Below are 15,816 nucleotides of genomic sequence, written 5' to 3'. Positions count from 1 at the left end.
GGGAAAGATAGACACATCATTCTTGTCTTTACTTGGGAAGATAGAATGGTGGATTGGGTAAGCATCTGGCATCCGATACTCTTTGAGGATGTGTTAGGGCATCCAAGATAAGAGTAGTCGTAGAGGACCGATATTCTTTGAGGACTGGGAATCTAAGGTAAGAATATTCCTGATGGAACATACTCCGAGAGAACCCGAGTGGGGTATGTTCCGAGAGAGACAATGATGAGTGTGTCTATAAATCATTGGTCTCGCCAGCATTGTGCTTTGACCTTGTGGAGAGATAGAGCAATTAATCTAGGCCTTGCTATGTGACAATGCTAGATGATATGACACTATACAAATGGGTTACCAGTCCGACTCGTCTTATGAGAATTCTTTAGATTGAGAATGTCCAGGTACCTTGTATGGATTATGAATACCTCCCTAGTTAAGAGGGAGTGTTGAAATATGTAACTAGGTTTGGTCTTCATAATGACATGTGTAATCATGATTTTATGTTATTAATGTAAAGAAGAAAAAATAAAATTATTTTATGCTTGAGACATGGGTTTCATACTCAAGGAATTTTGTTATAGATCAAGCTCCCATTGTGAGCTATTAGGATTGGTCATTAAGTCATAAAGTCATTTGAGTCATTGTCATGTATTGAAGACCCATTTGGGCATGTTACATATTGTAAAAGAAGAATTTATTTGAGTCATTATAAGAGTCAAAAACCTTGCCAAGACCTTGTCACAAATACTCAATCAAGTTGACCTTTCAAAGAAGATACATTTCGTTCTAGAAGGAGATGTCGGCCTAGGCATGAGGACAAGTCGACTTATTTACATGAGCAGATCATTATATAAAGTAGGGCTCGACCTCACTTGGAGTGTATCCATTAAGCATCCGAAATAGAAGAAGTGCAAGTAAAGGGTAGAAAGAAGCCTCTCATCCAGCAAAGGGAAAGAGAAGAAGATCAAAGTGTTTTTGGAATTGTTTTTGGGTCGTCTTACTCACACATGTGATTGAAATTAGGGTTTCTGCAATGAGGTCACATCAGTCCTTGAAGAAGCCAAGAAAGGAGTCACATATCAAGCATTCTTGCTAGCTGAGATCACAAAGGGAAGTCTCCAAGCCAAGTGAAGAAGAAAAGACTCACCAAACTCCTTCAATTAGCTCACATGTGCGAAATCGCAGTGGTATCAGGGAGATCGAGAATTGCAGGACTGTGGAAAGAGGCCGAATTTTAGGGAAGCCGAGAATAGAAGTGCATGAAGTCAGTTTAACCTGTGTTGACTTGGATAGGGAGAAAAACTGTTCAAAAGGTCTTATGATTTGGTCTTGGAGAGTTTGTTAGGTCTTGGAATTCATCAATTGAAGGTTCTATAAGAAGAAGAATTTGGTGGGTTTTGCTCTCAAGATTAGAGAGGTTTTAGCCCTGGCTGATCTCCTACATCTTGTGTCCCTTGTCTCATTGCTGTTAATATTTTGATAGCTGTTTGATAAAAATATCACTATAATTATCTAGCTAAAGAAGAACCTAATCAAGAGAAGTAAAAATTGTTCACGAGTAGTTATCATTACTAAAGAAATCACCTCTTCGCTCTGCCTTATATTTCTCAACAAAATTATAGATACATATTATTATAAAGCAAACAAAAAGATAGTCTCAAAAGTACCCTGAAGAGTAGCAAAAACTAAAAAGAGAAAATGAAACTATAATACAAGAGGGAAGATCAAGTAATGTAGAGATCACTCATCTTCTCCCTTTTTTGTGTTTTTGTTTTTCTCTATTCTTCTGAATTTGTTGCCATTCCCAAACTTTTCCTACATGCCCCCATCTTTTACAGGATTCTTCATATATTATTATCTTCATCTTCTTGATTAGAGAAATGTGGATTTGAAAATTGCCATCCCTTTGGTTTATGCACCTTTTTCTTTTTTGGGTTCTTTTTTGCCTATGGGCACGTGTTCTAAAGATGTCTTGCTTGAAAACAAAAAAACATATGAATGCCATATTCTCATAGTCTGAAGGTTGTGACCACTTAAAATTTTGATGTTTCAATATTAGGTGATTGGGTAAGCCTTTGATTTGGTCAATCTCCACACATATTCTAGCAAAGGTAAATATACCTTCCTCTGTTCTTTCCATGCCCCTCTTTTTAACTTGCCCAAAGTATTTCCAATGCCCTCTAAGACTTGATGGTGCCAAAAAGGAAGAGGGAAGTTTTGGGAGTCTCACCCAGATACTGACAGAGTTGTTACTACCATATTTGTTGCATCAAATTATGGAAACCATGGAGTAATAAAGAGCCCTGCTCTATCCCAAAACCATGGCCCTTCATTTAATGCAGAATCCAAATCCTTCTATGTGTCAAATTGTATAATGAAAAGTCCCTTGGAACATAAATATATGCCACAGTTGGTTGTCCAGGAAGAAAAAACCCACTAGTGTAAGTCTTCTGGTTTGGGCTAGAAGCCATTAAATCTGCATAAAGACTTAAATTATGAGTTGTGAATAAAGAATTTACTTTTGGAAGATTAACGTCTAAAGTGGGTGGTTTCCTCATTTGGTTAACTATGCAAGGACCTGGTATGCTTTGTGTTTGATTTGTAGGGGAAGGAGACTTCCCTTTCACAACATCTTTTAAAGTAGAAGATTTCCATTTGGTTTCCTAGATCCTGAAGCTCCAAATCCTGATGACCCTCCTCTCAGACTTCGAATTAATGTTGAGTTTTTGTTTATTATAATCTTGGATCTGGTAAGAATCGTTGAGTACCTTCCCATCATATTAAAGAACTTTATAATGTATAGGAAATCCCCATTTCTTTTCAATGAATTGTTTTAAAGAGAAAATAGAGTCATGACTTCTAAGCCATAAAATGTAGGATTTTATGGCAAACCCCAAAGAGCAGGACGAATAATCCCAAGGGAAAGTAGACCATTTGGGCACAAAGAATGGGGCCGCCATTGACTCCACTGCCCATGAGACAGGGCATACTTTTTTAGTGACAATGGAGAGAATAGAGGACTGTGATACTTTTTAAAGTCACAATGGAGAGAACAATGGGCTCTAAGCAATACCTTATTGTATACTCCAAATGCGATGGTCTTGAAATGAAAAAGTCCCACACCTGGCAAGCTACACGTATTCTTGGACCTTCTCTGGGGCTTGATGCAACAATCAACGGTTCAAACCTCCTCCAACATGACATGTCGTCCCCTTCTGTTGAATCCATATTGAATACATGAAATCATTTCCCCTTTGCTAGGCTTGTTCAAGGAAGTATAAGCCAAGCCATGCTAAGTGGCGACGGTCGAATAACAACTCCAGAACCAACAAACCCTAGCATCGATTGCGTAGTCCATTTTTCTCCGTTTGATGACAAAATGTGGCGTTATCAATGACCTTCCAAAAATTCTTTTCATATGTTGGAAACTACTTTATTATGCTATGTTGAAGACTTGAATGTTCTCTTCACCTACTATTTTCCAGTTCTCCTCCACCATTATATAGGGAACAAGTTCTCAAGATTTGATAATCATGATGGGCATGCCAATGTAATATCTCATTTTGGTTCCATTTTTTATTTTGATGGTGGTGTTGGTAGATGGAGGACGTTGAGATACCCATGATAGTGAGGAAGAAATAGAAGTAATCAACACATACCATGGAGAGGAGGAAGAAATGGAAGGAGACAATGATCATGAAAGTGGTAGTGATGATGCAGATGTTCGAAAATTTAGAGAGATATCAAAGCCCTTGTGGATGTATGTGACAAGGTTTGGGGGAGGGAAAGGTGGCAGAACCACAAAATTTACATGGCTTCATTTTCATAAAACTTACATATGTTCCTATGCTCGTGTGAGAGGCATATTTGTGGGTTTAAGGTAAGGCTACAAGAGTCAAAATTTGTCAAGAAGTGCCAACCAAAGACAGGATCAAATATCAAAAGGAAGAGAAGGCAACACAAAACAAATCCAAAAAATCAAGGGTTGAGCATGAGACTTTGCAAATAATGTTTAGTTTTCAATTCCAATACCATCCTTATGGTGGATTCTCCTCTTTGCATTAAGGGTTTAGAACATTATCAAATTTCCTTGACTAAGGTTGTAGGGATGATGTGGATGTTCAAATTTTTAGGTTTCTCTATGCATGTGGTGTAGCATTCTATGTCCTTTCCTCACCCTATTGGCATGGCATGGCACAAGCCATCAACGGTGACCATAAATTTGATGGTTGGATAAATGTGAAAGGTAGGGCCTTGATAAATATTTTTGGTGTGTCTGCTTGTGGCACGGTATTCCTTTTTTCCCATGACTACTTGGTTTGTTACAAGATGATATTAATATTGCAAAAACCTTAAAAACTATTCAAGAGATTGAGACCATCAATGTCATTCAAGTCATCATTGATAATGTTGGTAATTTAAGGCAACAAGATCAATCATTGAGGATAGGTACCACAAAATATTTTAGTTAGGGTGTTGGTTCACATAGTCAACCTTTTGAAACATGATGTTATTTAAATGAAGGACCATGATTATAGATGATTGGTGCTTTGTACAAGAGAGGGAAGAAGATGATAAAATATATTACTAATCATACCATGGGTTACTTCATTTTTTGCAATTACTAAAGTTGGAGTTACTTAAGATTGCAAAAACCAAATTTTCTATCCATTACCTCATCTCTAGATGCTTTTTGAAGGTAAGAGATGCATTGGCTAGTGTGGTCTCAAGTGATTCATTGTAGACTTTGAAAGACAATGGTACATTTACACTTGACATGCATGAATTTAGGAGGTGGAGAATACAATGCTTCATGGCCAATTTTGGCAACGTGTTAGGAAATTTTTTCCATTCACCAAACCCATTTATAATATGATTTGGTTTGGAGATACATATTTGTTGGTGATTGGGAACATGTATGTGTTGATGGACAACTTGCAAGGCCAAATCATAGACATTGTTGAGTCGAGGGATGCAATCTTGCATGATCATATCCATAAACATGTGGCGAAAATGTGGCACAATTTTGTTGTTCCACTACATGCGCTAGCATTTGTTCTTGCACCAAAATATTATTCTCAATGGCCCAACCAACATTTAGAGGTGGGATTAGGAGAAAATCCGCACAGATATCCAAAGGTATGAAATGGATATATACTTGCATTAGACAAATTTGTTCTTGATGAAGAGGAGTATGCTCAAGCATGAAGCCAATTGTTCAAATGCATTAGTGAATGTGTCATGGAGTCTTTGGTGACTTGCATGCAACTCAAGATCATGGAACATGTATAGCTCCTCCTCTAACACATCTTGCATAAATTGGCAGTAAGGGTGCTTTCAGAAGTTGTTAACACTTGCTGTGTAGAGAGTTGTTGGAGTAACTATAGTTTAATCTACAAAATTATTAGAGACAACTTGAATGTAGACTAAGTGGAAAGCTTGAGGTTGTTAACTCATTATTGTGATGCAAAAGAGAAATGATAAAGATAATTTTATTAATGTTTGACAAATGATCACTGAAGTTGAGACTGTGGTTTTTGTTGTTGCTTAGGCTCGTTTGTATATGCTTGATTGATAGTGCTTCAAAACTTGAAGCCTATCAATCACTTACATCTATCCCCTCTTATTTGATACAAAGAGAGAGGATGAAAATGTTTCCAGAATGCTCACATGGATGAAGATACAAAACTATGATCCTCCTCGTGACTAACTAAATAAAGGTGTTGACGATGCTTTGAATTGATAAAATCACAAGCTAAAAAATAAATAGCCAAATCACTGGCTCCTCAACAAACAACATGGAATATACCTTTGCTAGGCAACATCATAGTGAAAGTTGCAATTCCTATGCATGTGGAGGAATCACCCATGAATGCAAAATATTCATTTGAAGTGGCATGGCATGTACTCTCATAGGTCAGTGATTGGTAAAAGAACTAAAGAAAAAAGACACTAAAGCCACATTGATGCTGCGCGTTGTTGCCCATAATTACAATCATCGATCCAAATAGAAAAGCCCCTCCAACTAAGTGTCATACGATGGTCTACATGCCAAATTGCTCAGCTTAACAAGTGTGGTCATTGTCGTGGCCTTCATGCCAAATTGCTCAGCTTAACAAGTGTGGTCATTGTCGTGGCCTTGAGGCTTTTTTGAGGCAATAATCCAAGTAGGCATGACACTGGTAAATGCTTGCCTGAGCACCTCACACCTGCTAACAAATGGCTGCATCATGGATACCAAGTAAACCCACTCGGTGTCTGTGACATTCCCAGTGTGTCATCTCCCTTGAAAACTATGTCGATATTCACCTTTCCAGTAGCATCGGGATTAGTAAGCGCATGTAGATCCTAGAAAACCTTGCTATGGTGTGTTTACAACTTGCCAACTTGATTTAAAAAATGACTCTTCGAGCTTTTTCGGCTCCTCAATGTTACTTCTTGTAACAAAAACGTTGACATGTCCAACCTAAAGGCCAAAAAGAACCTCGTTGATTGTATCGAGATGAGATCCTACCATGTTGTGAATGAATATGCCATCACATAATACTTTGTAGGTGTCAAGCACTTGGGCTTGGGTGCACATGAAGGTGCACCCTAGTTGGCTTGACGCACAACATCGCTTGGTGCACGAAGGCGCCCAACCATTAGTGGGTTGGTGGACGAAGGCGCACAACCGAAGTTGTGGATGTCTACTGAGACAAACGCCCACACAATCGAAGTCATGGGCACCTGCCGAGATGAGCTCTCAACGCGATGGACAAAGACGAAGGTTGGGATCGCTTGAATGAGCGAGCTGACAAGAAGATGCCTGCGATGGGCAAGTCAATGCACGCAAGGGGTGTGTTGTGTGATGCAAGACAGGTCGGATGCACAAACGAAGGTGGTTGGCTACACGATGGTGGGTCGACCCAACAAGGGATGCAACTGTTTGAAGGAAGTGAGGTTGCATATAAGTAAGAGGAAGGCAAGGCGAGTTGAGGAGTAAGCCAAGCAAGGAACAAATAAAATAATTGTAAGGAGCTAGAAGTGCAAAGGGATCGTGCTAGTCTGCAAGACAGTCTTCTGGGGATTTTTGGTTCGTGAATGTTGCTCTAGGGTTGCAGGTTGTGGTTGTGGGTTACCAACCGAAGGGTTGGAACTCATATTGTTTATTTCTGTATGAAGGGGTTGAGGCAGCGAGATGTTGGAAGCTTGGACAAACCAAATGAAACTAAAGAGTTGAGACAAGTTGTTAAGGAACTCGACCCAACCTGTTGTAAACCGAAGTTTGTATATTTGAATATAAAATTGTAGGGAAGTCATTTGGGCCTTCCCCTTCCATTATAGTATTGTTCATTTTGTATGATGATTTGTATTGGTTTGCATACTGCGAAGTTAATTGGATAACTATACATAACTGTTATTGAAGTAAATTGGAAGTGAAGTTAAGTTGAAGATTTGAAGTGGTCACTGTACTGAGATGATTGGATACTAATTCCGCAAGTAGGATATGGATCTTGCTAAGTTGTACTTAGGCTAGAGGCATAGTTTGGTGGTGGTAAACTTAATTTGGTCTTTCAATTAAGAAGAAACCATGTCGGCGCCACACACCTTAGGGGACTCGAGAACTCTATAGGTTGGAGGGCGTGACAGTAGGGCTCCCTGAATGCAAAACAGGTCATATGCATGCGTTCAACTTCAGTCATCCTAGCAATTTGATGTTGATATTCAGAAGGTGGTTCAAGAAGCAAGTAATTTTTTTTGAACAAATACAACAGGAACACTTTTTGTGGAGATGACCATCCTGAATTGCAAAGATGTGCTCTGGATTATTTGCACCGACCATGGCCTCAAGGCACTCTGCAACACTTTTAAATGACTCATGATTGTACCTTGTGCAAGAGGATAATTCCAACGGTCTTGTGCACTAACAACCACATGCCATCCAATGAAACAAAGTGTTGACTATCACAATAATGATAAGAAAAAAGGGAAGGGAGAACCACATGTGAACAATAATTTCACACGTGAAATGCATGGCCAACATCAGGAGCATTAATTTGCAGATAGACATCCATTTTTGATATAATATTTTAGCAACATCTTCAATGAATAAGGGAGTCTCTTTGTCCTACTCGAGTCTAAAAAATTTCTTTGTCTTCTTCGATACACTGAAGTCAACCAAATTTCTGTCAACTAAGAGCTGAGAAATGGTTGTAGCTTCGTTAGGTCTCTGTAGCGAAGCAAGTCTTCACAGTCAATTTGGGCTGAGAATGAAGCATGATCGTGAGCTTAGCATTACTAATTGTCAAAAAATTAAACAAATACTTGGCTCAAAAATTGCGACTTTGAATGCATGGTGCAGGGCGTATTGTTCGAGGGCTTGCCAAGCAATTTTGATCCTCATCCACCCCATTCATCTAATTGCTGATGCAACGCTCATAGGCTTTGGAAAGATGCAGAGTTGATCGTTTTTGTAAAAACGGCCAGGCTTGCCTTGTAGACTAGAATAAAAGGTAAGCTCGAATTGCTATTTCATCGAAGATGATGCAAATATAAATACAATGTTCTGACCATTGGATTCAACTTCCAAGTTCTTTTGGATTCCTCGTAATTGTTCACATTCCACACCATTGTTGATTTTGGGTAGCATTGGATGTGCTTTAACTCTGAAATTTTGTGGAGGGGCTAGAACACATGAGATCTCCAAGGCCTAGAAATCTTTTGGAGAAATTCCATTTGGATTGTGAGTTCTTAAAATAATTAATATTTTTAATGGGGTTCCTAAGTCTAAACATTGGAAAAAAACATTAATGGGTATTAATAAAAATATGGGTGAGAAACTTCTAAGAGATGAGGATCAAGCCTGTTTTAATCTTAGCCGTTGATTAGGGACTTAATCTCGATTGTTGATTCATCAACATGAAAAGTATAAGAGGAGGCTTGAGGGTCAGTTGGAGAGACACCAAGTGATCAGTCAGTTCGATTTTTCTGGGGCGAGGTTTGCTGAGAAAATCGAACATGTGATCTGAGTTGTAGTAAGAGGGGCAGAAACAGAGATTTGGATTAGAAAGGAGTTTTGAGCCAAAGAGTATTGGGCAGAGAGGCAATAGTAGCATTAGGGAGGCCTATGCAGCCCAGGAAGGGGCTCACGTAGTGCTGACGCAGGCCAAGAGGTTCTCTTGCAGTGGCAGTGCAGGATATTTGTCAGAAGTTCGAGATTTTGTTGGAGAACGAGGTTCTGAGCCGGGAGGGCTGAACAATAGTCTTCCTCCAACAAATCAATCCAGTAGAAGGGGTGAGAGGCAAGACGCTGGCCCAAGCAGGGATTGTGCCGGGATTTCGCAGTGCTTGCCGAAGTCAGGCCACTCAATGGATTAGTTGTGACTTAGAGAATGAGGTAAACCCTCATATGTATTTCTTGCTGCTGAGATTTCTCTGAAGGGTTAGCCGGTGTGAGAGGCAACTTCTTGTACTCAGGCTTGCTTAATAATACAAACCCTCTATCTCCTGCATTGGAGTGTTGTTCAAAAAATAACGGTGTGCCTTGTGTGTTTGTCTCATTTTCAGTTTATGATCTGTATGTCAGTGTAGTCTGCAGTAGTGTCATCATTGTCTTGTTGAATGAAATAACAAGTAGTAAACCAATGACTGCAGTAGGATTTCTATTTGTAAGAATTCACACAACCATAACCCTAATGGATTAGGTGTCCAACAGGTTGCAACATTTCCATTAGATTTTGTCATGTCGAGGGTATTGAACTAGCATGTACTCAAGAGCACAAAGCCCTCTGTGTACCTTGATGTCAGTGGCATTGATTGTTGAACTCCTCTATTATGACCCTAGTAAAAATGTACCCATCACTCAAAAATCTTGAATTATAGGGTGATATTGATGACGAGATACCAACATATGCAATTATTTTGATGATATGTAAGTATTTGTTGTAGCTTGATTTTGTTTGGATGCTAGAGGCCATCTAGAGCCCGTTTATCGATGTATTTTTCGTTCAAAGATGGACTGCTCTTAGTGCTGTTTTGGTTATATGCACCCTTACATGCAATATAATAATAAATTAGAACTTTTCGTGTGTATGGTTTGGATTCATATGGATGCACATGAATATATACTTTGTTTTTTTAAATTGAAATATTTTATGTATTTTTTGGTTCACTGTTATTTGGTCTGGTTTTATTACCAGTTCTGGTCCGATGCTGATCGGTTCCTGGTTTGGGGGGTCTACTGGTTTGGTTCTGATAACATTGTTTAGTTTGAATTCGTCTTTGTATTTTGTTGCCTGGATATTGGGGATAATTCTCACCTTGAATGCATTCTAATGGTTAAGTAATTCTCTTTGATGAATGTCCTATCCTGTAAAATCAATTTTTTGTGCATTGGAGACTCAAAATGCATGTTTTCCATGCATTTTTCTGCAATTTATTAGGGCTGCTGTCAAGATTTAATGTGCATTTATTGGCTAATTAAACCATGGGAAGTTGTTGAATTTCATTTCCTAAGTTGTAGATTTTCTAATCATTCAATCCATGTACTTTTTATGTGAACTGCATCACTAGTTATGTATCTAATTTTATTGTTCATGATGATTTGATACATTTATTATATTTTTTGTTGATATTTTGAGGCTGAGTCAGCACTCAGGATTCAGGACGTGATTCCCTGTTGATGTGTGATGTAGCATTAGATATCTTGTACATTAGTTTTCTTTTCATATTTATGTGGCAATGCATCTATTTGATGTTGTGGATGCTTTAGATGCTAAAAAAATTGAAAATTTTGGTGTTATATATATATATATATATATATTGAATATGTTCGCCTATTTTTACTGATATTTTCCCAATTTTTAAGGTTTTCTTGTTTTCCGAACCTTTGTGATTTTATCCCGATGCCGATTTCAGCAACATTAGTCTAAGTAGCCAAAAGTGAATGCACACTATTGTTTATAGTATATACATGTAGGCTTCCCTTCCTTACAAGGGTTGTTACTAATTCTTGCCTGTGGTAAGGTTGTTTAATTCTGGAATTAATGAAAGAATAATGCTTGGGGAAGTTCATATGCATGAATCTTATGTTCGTGCACTTTTCATCATAGTGGGAATAGTTACACAGATGCTTGTTGAAAATTTGAAATCCTTTCTTAGGCACACCCAGCTTTGTGGCTAGATCTGACATGCTTTTCCACTTTTATTTCTAGTGTGATAGCAGAAAACGTGTTACAGTAACTATTACCAACAAATCTCGATATGTGGCATGATATATTATTTACATAAGTTTCCTGTGTTCAGATCTGATATAAATCGGTTAAATTATCGTGGATTTTATACAATAATACTGGAAAAAGGAGATGAACTTATATCTGTGGCCACGCTGAGGTAAGGGATTAATTTTCAAGTGCCACTTTATTTATGCTTCCCAATTCATAGCATAACATGTACTCTTAATGCTCTTTGGTACCTTCTATTTGGGTAGAATTTATGGAGAAAGAGTTGCTGAAATGCCTCTCATCGGCACTCGTGTTGAGTATCGTCGTAAAGGAATGTGTCGCATTCTTGTCAATGAGCTAGAAAAGGTATCATCCTTGTGTTTTGAAGCTCAAGAGTTAAATGTACTATATATTTCAAGTAATGTATGTTTTTTTTTTCTGGTGTTTTAACTAATGACATATTCTTGGGGACCAGCTGCTTCATTCCATGGGGGTGGAAAAGCTAATTTTGCCAGCAGTGTCAGAGCTTAAGCCAACATGGGAAAATGCATTTGGATTTCAGGAGATAAGTTCATTTGAGAGATCAAAGCTGTTAGATCTCAGTTTTGTAGGTTTTCCAGACACCGTAGCGCTTCAGAAGTTACTTACAGGACACAGTCCAGAACAGGAAATAGTTACAGGTATCGATTTATTTGCAAATTCTTCCAGTGGATTATGTTTATTATTTATCAACCTATAAACTAACACACTTTCGTGTGCTTGCCCAACCAACAGGAACAATTGTTAGTGAAAGTGGTGTTGATGCGCTGCGTCTAAGAAAGAGGAATGGAAGTCTTGAATTTGAGAAAGGAACTCTTTCTGGGAATACTGCATCTAAAATAGGACCATCTTCCACTGAAGTTGCAGAGACTGTGACTCCTATTCAAAGTTTACCTTATGATAGTCGCAGGTGCTTGGTGTGGCACAAAACTGAAGGAGAGAGTTGTGTTAATATCAAAATGGTAAGGTCATTGTCAAAAGATCACCAGGTTTCCGGATCAACTTCTGCTTCCAAAAAAGGCCACACAATCGAAGAAAATATAACAGAAGATATCTGCCAGTCTGAGTATGTTTTAACAGCTTGTCCCAAATTCTCACTTTTTGTGTTCTTCTATCTCCCTCTGATATTTTTCGAATGTAGTTATGCATTTCAGTAGATAAGATAAGATCACCACAAAAGTAGGTCAGTGAGACTAAAGAGTACTATCAGTGTAGAATTTTATTGATATTTTGTTTGACAAACATAAATGTTATTCTCAATCCTTAATATTATTTACAGGCTGCTTTCTGAAATCATCCAGTATTAGATATAGAATCCAGTTCTTATAGCTAGTGTTTAGAAAGGCTTTGTTACATGTATGTTAGTATCCATTACATGCACTTGGTAGCAGCTTCCACGTAAGTGATTATCTGGTAGCATATTTTTACTTTACAATGATTCCAAGCTTAATCTGCCTATCTCAATTTGACTGTATTTTATTTCAAATTGTCAGAAAATTCGAAAGAAAACTGCTTTGTGGGCGTCATGAGATCAACACCTAAAGTTTTAGGAAATGGGGTATTTTGAAGGTACAGATCACATATAACTCAAATTTAAAAGTAGCTTTTTCTTAATAGAAAACTATTAGGGAAAATGGAACAAAATTATGAATAAAATTAAAATGATAGACAAACAATAATTAAATAGAAAGTTCATTTATATGAACTCCTATGTATGATTACAGTCAGAAAAATCCTTGTGTTTGCGGGCTTTGTAGGTATGGATGTGGTGCAAGTATAAAACTTTTTCAAACAGGGATGGGGGTACACCAGGGGAATGCATATAAAATGTTATATATATGGAAAATTTTCAAAAATAGAAAATATATTTTTTAATACATCCCCAAAATTTTTGTATATCAGCAATAATTTATATGCATATAAGATGTTACATATATGAGAAACTTTCAAAAATAAAATATAAAAATTAATACGTCACTGAAGTTTTTATAAATCGACAATGATTCATATTCATTTTCAGATAAAATTCATGATCGAGATCATTCAATATTCAACTTCATAGACATGTTCGAAACATGTTCACAATTTGGCTTTTTTCATTCAACATTGAACAGACACAATCCTTATAAAAACTGTAGACGTGAACTTTGCTTTAAATAGCTCTTGAACCAAAATTCAAGTACATACTACATTAAAAATCACCTGATGGCATTTCCAAAAATGAAATAAAAAAAGCAATGTTTTTGATACTTTGATGGAAGTATACTAGTTCTGTTGCATCCTCTTCCTCATCAACATTACCAAGGTGCTTCATCAATAGGCTTTCTAGGTAGGCATCACTGTGAAAAATTGTGTCTTCTTCTATGCATTAACTGGAGGTATCTGGCCAATGTTATTTGGTTGTGGCACCTCAACCATGCAAACAGCACCCACTATGTATTGGTCCTAGCTATGGAGAGGACCCACCTTGTACCTCTTGCCTTGTGATCAATGAGATGAAGTGTGCTATAAATGTAGAGTAAGTCTTCTACTTTTTTAAATCCTAAGTAGTTTCTCTTCATTGGATGGATGAAAGAATAAGTGCTCAAGTCCTAATCACGAGATAAGGCATTGGCTACTTGTCAGAGTAACATGTGGGCACATAGCTTAAAGTGACATGTGAAGTAAAGACACCTTGTTCATGCGAAATTTGGGCAAATTAAGAATATATCTCAAAGGCCTCTTTTGTGGAGTCATAAATATTTTTAACAACATTCATAAACCCTTTCACCACATATCTATGTTGATAATGAGGACTTCTTGTTGTAGGTCCTAGTATTATGATCCACCAACCTGCTAGTTCCTGTTATGACAGAGCGACTGTAGATTTTCATAATGAATCTAAACATGTAATGATGTTTCATGATTACAATTTATTGATTAATTGCATAGATTGCCTTATGAATTGTGGTGTTCAATTTATCCCCCCACTCATTTATAAATGTTTTCAACTATGGCTGTAACTTTGGATCTTTCCTATATGTGATGAACTTGAAAGAAATGTCCTGACTGGAAGAACATGGAGGATATGGTCATTCCCTGGAGGATCGGTTGCCCACTGATGGTTTGTGGGGGGAGGGGGTGTGATTGGTAAGTTGCTAACCTTTGAATTTTTGCTGGTAGTGAATGGATCTTTCATGCTATTTGAGGTTGAAATGAAGAAATCCTGGATGGAGGATGGCCTTAATGGGTTGGGTGATCTACAAGTGTTGGAAGACCTAGGTACAACATGCTGCTTGGAAGAGACTGCTTTTTTGTTGACATCTAGATGAGTGTTAAGAAGGGTTGTCTGTTGTCAGTGAATGAATTGTCCCATGCCAAGACAAACATTGTAACAAAAGTCTCATGAGTGGAGGTTGAGGATATCCTTGAGATCTTCACAAATCTGGAAATGAGGTGGTGGAACTGCTTTTTGCATGCCTCATGTTGCCTTTGTATGTGAGCATTGAGAAGGAGGTGATATTCTAGGAGCATTTAGTGGTATGTGTGGTTTGAGCAATAGATAGTCAAAATTTGAAAGTTTCCCTCATGAAAAAGCCAAACACCACTGGTCTGGGCATGAAAAAATGAAACATTCCTCTATCTTGGTCTCCTGTAGTTGGTATGTAGAAAATTTGTGTCTTGTAGACCCACCCAGCTTCAAGTTGTTTAACTTGAATGGATCTCTCATGCTAGTAGTGAATGGATCTCACATGCTATTTGAGGTTGAAATGAAGAAATCCTGGATGGAGGATGGCCTTAATGGTTTGGGCGATCTACAAGTGTTGGAAGACCTAGGCACAACATGCTGCTTGGAAGAGATTGCTTTTTTCTTGACATCTAGATGAGTGTTAAGAAGGGTTTCTGTTGTCAATGAAAGAATTGTCTCATTCCTGGATCTAACATTGTAACAAAAGTCTAATGAGTTGAGGTTGAGGATATCCTTTAGGTCTTCACAAATCTGGAAATGAGGTGGTGGAACTGCTCTTTGCATGCCTCATGTTGCCTTTGTATGTGAGCATTGAGGAGGAGGTGATATTCTAGGAGCATTTACTGGTATGTGTGGTTTGAGCATAGATGGTCAAAAGTTGAAAGTTTCCCTCATGAAAAAGCCAAACACCACTGGTCTGGGCATCAAAAAATGAATCACTCCTCTATCTTGGTCTCCTGTAGGTGGTATGTTGAAAATTGTCTTGTATACCCACCCTGCTTCAAGTTGTTTACACATCAAGTTTAATGCCCAAGGCCCATGGTTAATTTGCCGATATTAGACTTGGATATTCATTCAAATGAAACACTAGAAGCTACCACTACTGTTTACATCAGCTGATAATTTTGCAAGCATGCACAAAAGTTTTGGACACTGATTTTTGGTCAATCACAGACCCTGGAAAAACCTTGAAGCGAAAAATAGTGGGAAGAGGATTTTATTTGCTTTTCTCAGAATTTTTACAGCATTAAACACATCAAGGGTATTTATCCCCCTCCTTGAAACTTGGACCATCTCCTAGAAACTTGTGCCACTGTCTGGAAATTTGTGCCGCAGTCCAACAATATC

General features: G+C 37.9%; 1 protein-coding gene across 1 annotated transcript in view; it reads left to right on the top strand.

The window, feature by feature from the left end:
- The window catches only part of LOC149192718 (uncharacterized), a 70,171-nt gene that overhangs the window by 17,141 nt on the left and 37,214 nt on the right, over positions 1–15,816 (top strand). The window contains exons 8-11 of the mRNA XM_089407071.1: positions 11,284–11,370; positions 11,468–11,567; positions 11,677–11,881; positions 11,976–12,306. Coding sequence (XP_089263197.1) covers positions 11,284–11,370; positions 11,468–11,567; positions 11,677–11,881; positions 11,976–12,306 — 723 coding nt within the window. The remainder of the gene's footprint in view (positions 1–11,283; positions 11,371–11,467; positions 11,568–11,676; positions 11,882–11,975; positions 12,307–15,816) is intronic.

Source organism: Pinus tabuliformis, chromosome 2_2 (genome assembly GCF_031772625.1).
Source record: "Pinus tabuliformis cultivar Carrire ecotype Pingquan chromosome 2_2, CPIR1, whole genome shotgun sequence".
NCBI lineage: Eukaryota > Viridiplantae > Streptophyta > Pinopsida > Pinales > Pinaceae > Pinus > Pinus tabuliformis.
The sequence above is the reverse complement of the archived record's forward strand: the minus strand, read 5'-3'. Positions and strand labels throughout refer to the sequence as shown.